The sequence below is a fragment of the Candidozyma auris genome, chromosome 5, assembly GCF_003013715.1.
Source record: "Candidozyma auris chromosome 5, complete sequence".
NCBI lineage: Eukaryota > Fungi > Ascomycota > Pichiomycetes > Serinales > Metschnikowiaceae > Candidozyma > Candidozyma auris.
In genome coordinates, this window is record NC_072816.1 from 838,766 (window position 1) to 851,900 (window position 13,135).

General features: G+C 46.2%; 7 protein-coding genes across 7 annotated transcripts; 2 read left to right on the forward strand and 5 right to left on the reverse strand. All coding sequences in view use genetic code 12, as the record gives it.

The window, feature by feature from the left end:
- Positions 1 to 450: 450 nt before the first annotated feature.
- SPT20 (Spt20p) lies at positions 451 to 3,396 on the forward strand (the record flags this gene model as incomplete). Its single annotated transcript, XM_029036886.2, has 1 exon — positions 451 to 3,396. The coding sequence occupies one exon, from the start codon at positions 451 to 453 to the stop codon at positions 3,394 to 3,396; it is 2,946 nt and encodes a 981-aa protein (XP_028888983.2).
- An 85-nt stretch (positions 3,397 to 3,481) lies between these two features.
- On the reverse strand, positions 3,482 to 4,813 carry CJI96_0004636 (uncharacterized protein; the record flags this gene model as incomplete). The annotated part of the gene is made up of 1 exon (XM_029036887.2): positions 3,482 to 4,813. The coding sequence occupies one exon, from the start codon at positions 4,811 to 4,813 to the stop codon at positions 3,482 to 3,484; it is 1,332 nt and encodes a 443-aa protein (XP_028888984.2).
- A 738-nt stretch (positions 4,814 to 5,551) lies between these two features.
- CJI96_0004637 (uncharacterized protein) lies at positions 5,552 to 6,469 on the reverse strand (the record flags this gene model as incomplete). The annotated part of the gene is made up of 1 exon (XM_029036888.2): positions 5,552 to 6,469. One exon carries the CDS (start codon positions 6,467 to 6,469, stop codon positions 5,552 to 5,554), a length of 918 nt encoding a protein of 305 aa, XP_028888985.1.
- Positions 6,470 to 6,981: 512 nt separating this feature from the next.
- On the reverse strand, positions 6,982 to 8,562 carry FCY24 (Fcy24p; the record flags this gene model as incomplete). The annotated part of the gene is made up of 1 exon (XM_029036889.2): positions 6,982 to 8,562. One exon carries the CDS (start codon positions 8,560 to 8,562, stop codon positions 6,982 to 6,984), a length of 1,581 nt encoding a protein of 526 aa, XP_028888986.2.
- A 472-nt stretch (positions 8,563 to 9,034) lies between these two features.
- SCO1 (Cu-binding protein) lies at positions 9,035 to 9,952 on the reverse strand (the record flags this gene model as incomplete). The annotated part of the gene is made up of 1 exon (XM_029036890.2): positions 9,035 to 9,952. One exon carries the CDS (start codon positions 9,950 to 9,952, stop codon positions 9,035 to 9,037), a length of 918 nt encoding a protein of 305 aa, XP_028888987.2.
- A 625-nt stretch (positions 9,953 to 10,577) lies between these two features.
- On the forward strand, positions 10,578 to 12,377 carry CJI96_0004640 (protein-lysine N-methyltransferase; the record flags this gene model as incomplete). The annotated part of the gene is made up of 1 exon (XM_029036891.2): positions 10,578 to 12,377. One exon carries the CDS (start codon positions 10,578 to 10,580, stop codon positions 12,375 to 12,377), a length of 1,800 nt encoding a protein of 599 aa, XP_028888988.2.
- A 43-nt stretch (positions 12,378 to 12,420) lies between these two features.
- PHO88 (Pho88p) lies at positions 12,421 to 12,999 on the reverse strand (the record flags this gene model as incomplete). The annotated part of the gene is made up of 1 exon (XM_029036892.2): positions 12,421 to 12,999. The coding sequence occupies one exon, from the start codon at positions 12,997 to 12,999 to the stop codon at positions 12,421 to 12,423; it is 579 nt and encodes a 192-aa protein (XP_028888989.2).
- Positions 13,000 to 13,135: the final 136 nt, after the last annotated feature.

Here is a 13,135-nt window from a genome sequence, read left to right on the forward strand (position 1 = left end):
ATCGTGATTGCCCTGATTTTCTTGACTCTACTTTTAACTGTGATCGATCACCACCATGACATAGTGCGGTCTCAAGAACTCTACTCTCCACACCACAATAACTACTACACTCACCCGAATTTGGCAACTACAGCTGAACTTACATGCTACAATATTAGCGAATTATACAACCTCTTTTGCAGAAGACCAAAACTCTTCGTTTCTTAACTTCTTCACTTCCACCCTACTACGCGCACGTGATCGTCCTCGCTGAATTCATGAAAATATACATAACTATCACCACTTACCTCAGTCAAGATTTATCTAGAAATCCATTTCCCCCAATTGTGGAGACTACTTAAGCTTTTCTGCTTACTTTCCCGCCTAGTATAATCGGGAGCTTACTTCTGTAATTTTATTCCCACGCATCCTCGCTCCCATTGCGGTTATCTATAAACCCCTCTTCAAACCATGATAAGTTCGTGGACAGAATCTCGGCCATCAGCTCAGCAATTACAACAGCTTACACCTCAGCAGCGGTTGGCGCTACAGCAGCAGATGCAGAATCGACAAAAAAATACTGGCCAAGATGGGCAACTTGCCAACTCAAATATGGGTCTGTCAGATAGGACCCATAGTCAAAGTCAGCTTTCCCACCAACAACAACAGCAGTTGCTTCTCCAACAGCAACTCAAACAGGCACGAGAAAGACCTGGAGGTTTTAGTTTTGCCACAACCTCGGCAGAAATTTTGAAGAAGTTTGCAAAGTACCCCCCTTCACTCACATTTCACATATATGAGAATCATTTCCGCTTCAACAACACCACAGACTCCAACATGATACCCAAAGATAGCCCTATGGCCAAGTCATTCTTCCAACATATTTTGAGAGAGGAAATTCCTCTGGAAATGACAGAACTATTGAAGGACTGCGCCGTCAAGTTCTATGAAGGGTGTATCATACTTCAGGTCTATGACCATCGCAAGGTGAATGGGTCGAAAGACGAGAAAAGTGGTAGGAATAACGGAGAGCATCTGTCGCCGCAAAAGGACGACGATAAGGCGCCGAATGGAGAAGCGAAGAAGTCCCCTGCTGAGCAGAGTCCTAAGAGTCAACCTCAAGTGCAGCCAAAGACCTACAGAACGCTATTGCGCCCCACATCTCTCTCGCTATACTATGATCTACTATTTCAAACGGATCTGGCTCTCACTAAATTCACAGACACCATTTCTTTGCTGATAGAGCTGGAAATTCTCACATTGACAAACAGAAAGCTCGATTTGAGCGTGCCGCTAAATCCGTATAAGCTAGATAAGGCTCTACAGCCGGCTCATGAATTCCCCAAGAAAGTTTGGGATGAGGCCAAGCAGGACTGGAAAGTGGTTCACTCGCATAGGAAAGAGACCCCAAGAGAACTGCGGAAGCTTCATCAAGACCAGTTTGTCATGCATAAATCCTCTGAATACGAGGAGCTCATGTTCTTGCTTTCTAGTCGAAACAAAAATCCTTCCGAGAGCACATCAGAACACAAGCTTGTCGTTGTTGAACCGTCCAGTCATGGCTCCTCAGATGCCGTTAGCTTGGAGAGCACTCCTTCTGTCTTGCCTACACCTGCTTCTGCTCCGGCCACTGCGGCCAATGGTGCAAGCTCTGGAGACATCAATGGAGTGGCTGAAAGGAAACGGAGCGAGAAACCTAGTGCTCTCAGTACCACAGCTTCGATGCTTGCAGGAAATTCTTCTGGTCAATTTATGCGTTTGCGGTTCATTGAAGAGATCAGGAAGCGGAAAGAAAGTCAAAAGGCTCAAACAGGTACCAGTGTTGCAAACACGGCTGGGTTGGGTTCTGTTGGTTCTCAGGCGGCAAGTGGTACCGCCTCTCCAGTGCCTGGTATGAAGAACGGCAACATTAATGCTGCATCTGCTGCAGCAAATCTTCAAAGACAGCAGCAGTTGAAGCAGCAGGCTCTGGCAAAGCTCATGCTGGCACAGCTCCAGCAACAACAATTCCAACAGCAACAGCAGCAGCAACAACAACAACAAGCTCAGCAGCGCCCTCAACAACAAGCGCAACAGCCACAGCAGCCCTCTCAACAAGCTCAGAATGCCCAACAAAGGTATTGGCAGAAGATGCAGCAGAGCAGACTCAAGCAGCAGCAGCAGCAGCAGCAACAACAACAACGGATGGGCCAGCTTAATGCCAATGCTACGGGAGCCAACGCCAATGCTCCCAATTTGTCGCTGGCGATGGCACAGAACTTTCAGAACGCTCAGATGCAAAAAAACATGCTCAGACAGAATGTCCCAAATAATCAGAGCATGAATCAGGCAGTAAACCCAAGCATGAGCCCCAACATGAACCAAATGCTGCAGGGCATTAACCAAGGGATGGCTCAAAATATGGGCTTGAGCCCAAATATGGGCAACCTCAACATGAGTCAGAGAACCAACTACAATGGAATGCCACAAAACATGAGTCCGCAAATGCAGCAGGCAATGCCCCCGCTGAACCTGCAACAGTCGCAGTCTCCAGGACCATCTCAAGCGGCCCTCTCAGACAGAGCCAAGCAGCTTCGGGCCCAGCAATACCAACAGCTTCAGCAAGCTCGTCAGCAACAGCTTAGACAACTGCAACAACAGGCACAATCACAACAAAAGCAAGTCAAGAGACAGAAAGTGGGACAGGGGCAGATAGATCCGCAACTGCAACAGCAGCAACTGCAGCAATTTGCCCAAGGAAGAGGAAGCATCGGAAATCCCATGGCTCAGATGGGATCGCAGCCCTCTTCTCAAATGGGTACGCCGGTTATGCAAAACGGTACTATGGCGACACCAAGGATGGGCAATATGGCTCAGTCATCGCCTCAAATGGGCCAGCAGATGAACCCCATGGCTCAACAGAGCCAAGGTCCTCGGCCGGCGACTCAGCCACAAGGTGCTTCTGGACCTGGTGGTCCGCAATTGACATTGCAGCAGCAACAGCAGCAGATTTTCCAGATGTCTTTGTCAGCACAAGAGCAGCATGTTTTTAAGCAGTTGCAAGCTAGAATGAATACTTTGGTGCAAATGGGCAACACAGGGCTTGCACCTAACAAGACCAGGCTCAACCAGCAGCAACAGCAGCATGCAATGCAGCAGGCTAAGCAAATACAGCAGCTGTTACTTCAGAAGTTCCCTACGTATTTCCAGCGGCTTCGCCAGTTCCAAGCACATCACAGACAAAAGGCTTTGCGTCAACAACAACAGCAGCAACAGCAACAACAACAACAACCGCAAAATCCCTCTCTGATGGGTAACATGGATACTGCAATGTATTCACAAAACATGAACATGAATCTGCCAGCAATGCAACAGCAGATGATGAACCTGCCTGTTATGGGCCAGATGAACAACATGCAAGGTCAGATGAAGAGGTAATTTTTTAAGTTATTATTAAAATAGAGGAGTCACCTAAAACATGGAAGTCTTCAAATACATAGCTATGGATACGTTTACTGCTACTCTACTGGTTTTCGAGAGACCTGCCATAAGCAATCAATGCAACCACAGTTCCCATAACGTAGAGTGCGCCCTTTCCAATTTCCTTGAGGAAGGTTGATGTGATTGACTTTGTCTTCTTGGTGTCTGGCTGCGGAGAATGCTCATTAGCGTCCGTCACAGCATTGGTATCAAGAGCGTTTTCCAATTCAGCCTCATCAAAAGTACGTTTCACACCACACGAGCATGACTCGATTGTTATTGGAGAGCTGATATCTTGTTCATCGCTGCACAAGTCGGAAGCCTCACTTATTGACGAGATCTTGTCGCTATCAGAATCATCTTCGGACACAGTTTCGTCACCCAAACAATCAGCATCATCGTCGTTTAATAAAACCGGCAAAGAGCAATCGTCAAAATCTTCATTGTTGCTGTTGGAGAAGTCAAATTCCTGATACACTTTCGAGTCAATAGCGTCGAATTCGTCGGCATCGTCCAGCGCTACGATCTCTTCGTCACTTTGCTCTTCATGGTCCTCGTAATTCTCTTCATCGGAACTGGCCAATTGAGCATCAGAGCTGAGGTATCTGGCAATTTCATTCGGGTTCTCCTCGGCGCTGAACTTTACAGCACCTTCGGAGATATCTTTCTTTGTTTGATCCTCGGTAGGCTCGGAGGACTCAAGTACAACTTCCTTGACAAATTTTACCTCCTCAGGAGCATCATCGTCCGATACGACCTCCTGTTCGAGTGGATTCTCCACAGTGTGCTCCATTGTGGGTTCCATCGTATCCTCGACTGTGTGTTCCTCCTCCTTGGTGGCCAGAATTGTCTCCACATCATCCTCAGACACCTCTTCAATCTCATTGGATTCATCAGGACTGTTTTCAAGATCGTGTTCCTCCTTACGTGAAGCCTTACGCATCCAGTCAGCATTCTTCTTGCTCGTCAAAGTCAATTCGTCTCCTTCGATCGTCACATCGAACTGCAAATGGATAAAGTTTTCACAACCATAATCACTCAAGCTATGGTTTGCACCGAGAGCGGAGTCATCCCGCCAGCCCCGAACGACAGCGGCCTTCCTGTTCACAACTAGGCCAAGAGTGTCGCCGGACTTCAACTCATGCCTAACATTATGCCCGAGTAAGACGCCATTGACAATGGTACCAAACGTCGAGTTAGTATCCCTAATATATACATTCTCCCCATCCTTGAACACAACAGCATGGTTCTTCGACACGTGGGAATTCAAAAAGTAGAAGTTGTCCGCCTTCAGGGGCCTCTCTGGAGATGTGCGCAGGGCTCTCCCTATGATCACCGGCTGAGGACCAAGGCACACTCTTCTCTGTTCTGTCATGAATGAAATAAGATGAACGGTCGGGTAAAATTAAAACGATATTGATACTGTTGTAAGGGTTCTCTGGTAGATCTGGTCAGTGACTAGTGTAAGTTGGATATCAAAAAAATTAAAGGTGGTGGTTTCAAATGCCCCTTATCTCAGGAGCTTATCGGACTCGGGGTCTGCCACACACAGGACTAAGGAAAGACGATTCAGGAGTTTCCCAGGTGAAATGTTTGGGAAGGAGTAATTGGAGTAGAGACAGGAAGAAAGTAGACTTGTGATTTGGGCACAAAGCGAAGAAAAAAAAAAATGAAGGTGATAAATAGATTTTTCTTTTTTTGTGGGAAAACTGCGGCTTATATATGACTCGCAGATCACACATTATTTACTGTGGGGTGGCGACAACCGAGAATGGCCGGTGGAGGGGCGAGAATTCCTAAAAATTTTTTGTAAATACTGCTCTTAAAAGTGCAGAAACCATTCTAAGATAGTTTCAGAAAAATTTCATGAAGGCTGTGGGTCATTAGGTGAAACAATGGTTTGGAGCCCTGGTGCGCTCTTTCAGGGATGGTCTGAGTAGAGCTCACAATGGTGAAGTAAAGCTGTCTACAACTGTCGGGAATTCATTTAAAATGAGCAATATCTAGAGTCTTCAATTTTTTGTACTGGTGATTTTTGCTCGAATACATTGGCTGTGCCAGCACTGATTGCCTCTGTTCTCGTTTGCAGCCATTTCATCACTTAGCCATTCCCTCACGCTAGCACTGGCCCTTCAAAGAGCTTGGAGAATTCCGTTCCACCTTCTTTGCAAGGAGGAACCTGCAACCAGTTCAAATTGTCGTACTCGGCAGTGCCGTCGATGACATGGAATGCATAAGCATACCTCGACTTGTCCAGGTGATTCTTTTCTGACTTGTGGAGCACCGAGTTGTGGATCAAAATCAATGACCCTGCCTTGCACTCCACGGGCTTATAATCTTCCTCCTTGTCAACCTGAGTGACCTCTCCGTGCTCTACAGGTATGAAGTTACAACCCTTGGCTCCCTGGTCGACCTTGACAAATCTTTTTGTCACAGGAACTGTCTTGTGTGTTCCTGGGTTGTATGAGAGACACCCATTATCCTTGGTGCAGTCCTCCAAAGCAAACCAGAACCCTAGCGCTGTTTGAGGTTTGGTGTATAAGAAAGTAGCGTCTGTGTGGGGAGGAACGGCGTTGTCACGAGCAGAGGACTCTGAAGAGACCGGGTTTTTAAAAATGAGCATGCTTTGAAGAACCCTAGGATCCTGGAATCCAAGATCACGAGCGATTGCTTGCACTTTCTCGTCGAAGGTGATCTTCTCGAAAACGGTGTCCTTCATGTGTAAGCCATGGCCGATTTTGTTGATGGCTCTTTCCTTTGAGTACCTCAAATTTCCCTTCTCGTCAAAAGCATCAGTGTCAAAGAAGTACGAGATCTTGTCTGATGAGTTGAAAAAGTATTCGTCTCCGACATGATCATTATCTCCCGTCTTGAATTGAGTCTTGGGATGAGTCGCTGGGTCGAATTGGGCCAAGAGCTCACGCGAGCGGCCCATAAGAAGGTCGAGCTGTTCTTGCGTTAAGAAGTCTGGAATGCAGAGCATTCCTTCTTTGTCGAATGTTTCTATTTGCTCCTTTGTGAGTCCAATCATTTAAGGTGGTGATGACGATGGAATTCACTGATAAGCGCGGAATCAAGTCTGGGGTCGCTACGCTTAAGCCTGTGCAGGCTAATGGCTGCAAATGAGTTTTACCTATGATACGAAGGTTACAAATTTGACCATGGAAGTGTCTTTGGTATAGTTTCATGCAAGGTTGTTTCTGGAGTACTTTATATGAGTTTGCAGAAGAAGATACAAGGGTTCTTCAAGCCACTTTTCGTTGGATCAATAATTCGCCGTGCAATTCCGCAGTCTCGAAATTTTCAGGCATCCATAGTTCGCTCTCCATTACCAAATGTCGTGCTTCTAACTTCGCCAAAATCAGAGATCTTTTGCAAGGTGTGGAAAACCATGTGGGAAAGTAATGTCCACATTGATCTTGTTTGAGGCTTCAATGAGACCCATCGATCATCTTTTTCTCAAAAGTGAATGCAATAAACTACTTTTTCATTGAACGGTCAAGTATCGATGCAGGTTCCTCTTATAAAGACTCTTCCACTGGTTCAGCGGCCGAACTTCTTCAACTCGAAATACCGCATTGGTGGGTATGTCAAGCCCGTGAAACCAATGCATAACCACATACCAATGTCTGCCCCATCATGGCCAATCTTTTCTGCCAAAACACCAACGTAGTACACCTGGTTCATTCCAAGCACGGCGCCTGCTACACCACACAAAAAGGCAAACGTGGCAGCAAGACCTATGCTTCTTCTGTTTGGCCTGTTCCAATTCGCCCAATTGTACAACATCGTTATCTTTTCTCCACCTTCAACGTCGAATTCGTTGTAGTGAAGGCGCCTCGCTGCTTGCGTAGACCTAAAAATCAAATTCTCCTCCAAAAGCAATGTTATGTACATTGTGATCCAGTATCCAAGCATTGGCAAGAAGTTGCTCAAGATGTTGTTGAGATGCTCTTTGCCAGCCAAGGCAAGCACGAGATAAATGACCGCCACAACAGTAACCCAAACCCACCGAGGCACATATGCCAATCTCGTGTCGATGAGCTGGAACTCCAAGGCACATGAGTAAGTGTTCATGATGTTGTTGCACATGAGGGAGATGTACAATACGACTACAACAAACTTCCCAAACCCGTGCCAAGGCTCGAATGCCAGAGCAAAGATACCGCCAATACCGTAGGCATCGTAATTCGTAAGCCACGGATGGTATGTGAATGTGATGGCGCCTGCTATTATTGAGCACACAGCAGCAAAATTTGAAGGGATGGCAATCCCCAAAAACGTGAGCATAAACACTTGCCAGTCGGGTGTTCCTTCGGGGAAGAGGATATAGTAATCAGCAGCGCCCAGTCCCCATGTTGATGTCACTGAGTACGCAAGAGCAAACACCGAAAGCCAGTGGCCTGCGTTCGTCTGCAGATCCATGTTCATGTCTCCGATAGCCTGGTTTGTGTCTGCAATGTGGCTTGTCTTTTTACAAACCACTATGTAGAATAGAAGAATTGCTACGTTTGTGGGGATCGCCAACGTCGTCTGGAACTTGAGAAGTACCCGAATGCCAAACACGCCAATGATCCAGCTGACAATCATGATAACCACAATACCCACTTCGAGACCTGCGTTGCTGATCGCCAGTATAAGCTGCCCACCAGCAACACAATTGATCACCGACCAGCCAATACCTCCAATAATGACTATGATGGCAATAACCTTAACAAACCACTGTCCAAAGAGGAACCTGGCAGTGACCATTTGACGGCACCCGGACTGCGGTCCCATCGTGGAAGTGTAGGCGGGAACAAGGTTACCCACATTTACACCAATAAGGGCAGCTATGAGAGACGACTTCATGTCCAAGTAGTACGCCAAAGTGGGCAAAAAAAATGACGACATCGTCGTAACACCGCCACATGCTGCGAACCAGAGACCAATCACTTGCATAAACAGCTTCCACTTGCTGTTTGTAGCCCTCTCGTCCAGAGTGACTCTTTCTATGCCCCGGATCTCAACCCCGAGATTATCGAGCTTGTACATCCACAGAAGGTACTTGGAGTTTTGCACCACATAGGGCTTCTCGGGCACTTCTTCGTAGTCGCTATAAAGCGACTTTTTCTCTGCTGACATGAGGAAATTGTGGTACGTAGATGAAAAATTCCTCTTTTATTTCATCTCGTGCCCTCTTACCCGCCGACCAGGGACCTGTAAGCGCATACGGTGCGAGGGCTACGTAGAGGGCATGCAGGTACACGCATGTCTACGTCGTCTATGCAGCTATTAAAGTCATTAAACATGTCTCTATTCGTAACTGTGATGGAGTGTCTGATCATGGAATATGATAATATTTAGTGACAAATTTGCAAGGAATTTGCAACACAGAAACTTGATGATACACTTAGTAATAAAGAGGAGTATACATTAAGATTATCTAGCGTCTTACAGACACATGCTATGAAAGAACTAGTCCACAAGGTATTCCGATATCAGATATCAACTCACTTACTGGGTTTGGATGCTTTGAGTCCACTATGCCAACTACATTGTCATTTCAATATCTTCTATACCATCAGGTCTATGTACATGAGGAAAAATGGTGAAACTATTTATAAAGGAATCCCAACCACGAGTTCTTTCTGGCTTCTCTTTCTGCCTCGGGAATGAACGAGTCGACATACTTCTTAATCTTCTCGGCTCCCAGCTTTGCGTCCACTTCCCTACCAATGACATCCACAAAGTTACCCTCGCAGTCCATGAGATAGAAGAAGATCGAGTGGTCCACCAAATAGTCCTGGCCAGGCTTGACGTCTGGTGGGGTGGAAAAGTATACCCTGTACTTCTTGCAAACGTTCTTCACCTGCTCGTAAGTTCCCGTCAAGCCGATAATGCTTGGGTGGAAGTCTTCCAAGTACTGCTTGATAACCTCCGGGCTGTCTCTTGCAGGATCGCAAGTGATGAACACCGGCTGCAATTCAATTCCCAGGTTATTCTTCAAGTCTTCCAACATATCGCCAAGCTTGTCCAATTCATCAGGACAAACGTCAGGGCAGTGGGTGAAACCAAAGTAAAGAATGGAGAACTTCTTCTGGTTGTTCTTCAAGTTTTCCTGGGTGAACGTGTTACCATTTTCATCAATCAAAGTGAAATTACCGCCTATCAAAGGTTTGCCCACACCACGCTTAGCCTCAACCTCCTTCTGGAGACGCAACTTCTCCTTTTCTCTGGAAAACCACCAGGTGAAAATACCACCACCCACAATGAGAACAATCACAGCTCTCCATGCCGCAAACTCTATTCCTTTAGATGCTGCGAGCTTCTTCAGCTGGGGCGTTCCGCCGATAGCCACACGACTTAGAGGCCTCTTTTTGTAGTTGGGCTGCGATTTGTTTTCTGCGGGCTTTCTAGGGTCTTCGTTGTTTTCAGGCACTTTTTGGTTGAGTAACACTCTCGATGTGTGAATAAATCGCCCAGAGAGCACGGGGGCTCTTTTAAGCAGTAGATTACGGAAAGCTGGAAGCATGGTAGTGAGTATTCCTTACGAAATTAAGGTGATCACTGATGGGGTGATGGTTACACGAGTCCATACAGGAACATTTGTCAGAGGATACTTCCAGTTGCATCTTCCAACTCTGGTGGACGTGTAGTCTACTTCAAAGATGAAAAATTAACAAATCTACCGCTCTCAAAGGGTCTTCTGATCTTACCAGTCCGTACAAGGTCACCGCTATATTTGCAGAGTCGCAAATAGAATTGGCTGCAAATTGCCGCCAAGTTCAACAAGCTCAACAAATTCAACGACCGGTTTAAATCTACTGGCATCAATCGACCTATATTTTATTATATAAAGTTGAACATTCGACCCAACTGAGCTCGAATAAATGTCAGGTGATACCTTGCTCGTGGCTTGTCAATGAGTCCACACATCAATGCTTCCATTGTGTCTTTCAGCAGATGCAGAAAAATCCAACAACCTCGATATACATTTTTCGGATCATTCATTTTAAGCATCTATGTCCTGTCAGTTCGATTTTGAGGACCACTTTCACATTTCTTCTTGTCTTGCCTAAACCCATACTTTGAACATTTCCCGCGAATGCATAACGCATCGAGAATCGCAGCCAAGTTACTACTCTTTTCTACTTACCATGTCTGCAATCACACAGCTCCTAGAGTGGGCTAAAGATAACGGCTTAGATGTGAGTCAGGCGATACACTTTGACAAATCATCCGATTCGGGAATAGCCGCCTATGCTGCAGATGATATCAAAGGGGCGCACATTAAAGTACCCATTTCGCTTGCCCTCAAGCTTTCGGATGCCATTGAAGGTCTTGGACCTGAGTTTGAGGAGCTTTCGAAGAAAACTAAGAATATCAATGTCGTGCTGAAATTGTTTCTTGCTCGTGAGAGAGCGCCAAAGTACGTCAACGAATCGAAATACAAGGCTTATATTGAGCTGCTTCCTCAGTTCCCAGAGATGAGGGCGAGCCCATACCTTTGGAGCGCCGAAGAAGTGGATCGCTTGAAGGGTTCCAATTTAGGCAGCTCTTTACGTGACAATATTGCAAATTTGGTGGAAGAGTGGTGGCTGATAATTAGTGTTTTGCCTGAGGCGATGGAGAAGCCTACAGAGCATTTCATTAACATGAAGTTCTACTACGAGCAGAAATTCCACAGCAACCAGGAGCTTTTCGAGTACATAGTCAACGAGGGGGCGAACTTCGCCAATTGGACTTCTTTTCCAAGCTACCTTTGGGCGGCGATGATTTTCAAGTCGAGGTCTTTTCCAGGGTACTTGCTCAAGGATTGTCCCTCAGCGAAGGAGATCGACTCTCAGAAGCAAGACAGTGCAATTCTTTTGCCCGTTGTGGACTTGTTAAACCACAACCCCTTATCTGAAGTGTTTTGGTCTTGTCAGAACGACTCATTTGTTTTTGAAAGCAAGAGTGCCCTAGCAAAGGGCGAACAGCTCTTTAACAATTACGGTCAGAAAGGCAATGAAGAGCTTCTATTGGCGTACGGATTCTGTATTGAAAATAACGAGGCAGACTCTGTTGCTCTCAAGGTCAAAGTGCCCCTTGATATGTTACCTGTTTTGGAAGCTAATGGAGTTAAGTTACCTAGCATTTCTGATTATACCACCTCGGTGGTTCCAAACGAAGGAAAGCTGGATGCAGATAAGTATGATGAGTACAGGGATGGTCTTCTTTTCTTCATCACCAAGCAGCATATCCCAGATAATCTCGTGCTTCTCTTTCAATGGCTTGTGAAGACGAAATGGGAGAAAACTCTCACCTTGAGAATGAAGCTCAGTGGCCTAAATCACTTGAGACAGGCAGTGGAATCCAAAGCAGCTCTATTGGACTACTCTGGGCTCCTGGCCAGCTCCCCAAACCATAACATAGTCAACACACGTATCTACCTCAAGCTGCAGAAGAAGATCTTAGATTCTGCTGTTAAGCATATCAAACACATTGAAAAGGCGCTTTTGGACGAACACAAGAACAGTCTCTTAACCCTCAAGAGTGTTTTTAAGAAGGATATCAAGTTTGCCAACTCCTTGCTTCTTACAATGGGTGTTACATCGTGGGATGATATCGCAGAGAAGCAGTTGATGGACCAAGTCTGGCTCCTTTACCTCATCAGATGCTATAATCGAGACGAGTATATCGTAAGCAAAGAAGATGAAGAAGAAAACTACCTACCCAAGTGGATCCAAAAGGCGTTCAAGAAAATGGATGCGGATACTGAGATGGACGCTACCGAAGTGGTCCAGTTCAGACAACTCTATGAAAACTTAATTCTCCCCATGAATGAGGCAGTTCCAGAAATCTACAACAAAGGCAAGTGGACTGTCCGAGAGCTCATTGTCAGCACAAAGCTCCTAGACACCGTCGGTTTTGTCCGTGGCAAAGAACAAGAGTGTATCTTGGTCGCCCCAGAGTAAGCATATAAAAAGAAAAGCAAAGTGTTTATTAAAAGTTTATAATTTATTCCTCCTTGATACCACCGGCACCGCTGGTTTCGGCAGCGTCGATGGAGGCCTTGTCGGTCTTGATGTCGCCACCTGCACCCTGCAAAGCCTGCAACAAGCCCGGAGCCTGCTTGAAAGGTCTCTTCAAGTCGCCAGAGGCAGGCAGGCCCCAGAGATGGATCTTGACGATGTTGGTCTCCAAAGCGCTCTTGACAGAGGATACACTCTGCATCACCAATGGGTTGGTGTACTTCATGTAAAGGTGCATGAAGCCCATCATGGCCAACGAAGTGCAAAGACCCTTGATCTGCTGGTCAACCTGCTTCAAGTCATACTCCTTGACGGTAGTCACCACAGCCTTTGGCTCAGTCTGGCCAGCCATAGGGTTGGCAGGCTCGACGTATTTCAACGTAGTCAAATCGTTCTTCTTGTTGATGGCGAACTTGACATAGAAGCACACGCCAAATGCGATCAACTGGCATGCCAAGTATGCCAATCTGACGTAAAGCAAGATGTCAGGGTTCTCCAAGTCCAAACGACGGGAGACCTGCATCATGACCATCATGAGGGCCAAGTTAGAAATGGCTGGGTTCATTGTGAGTAGTTGGTATGATGAAGACGCAGTTGGCGAAATTTTCGATACTTAGTGAGGTGTCGCAGGGTGTTACCCGGCGCGGGTGACACTATCTGTACAATATGGAAAGATAAGAAAAAGGAAAGAAAGAAAAAAC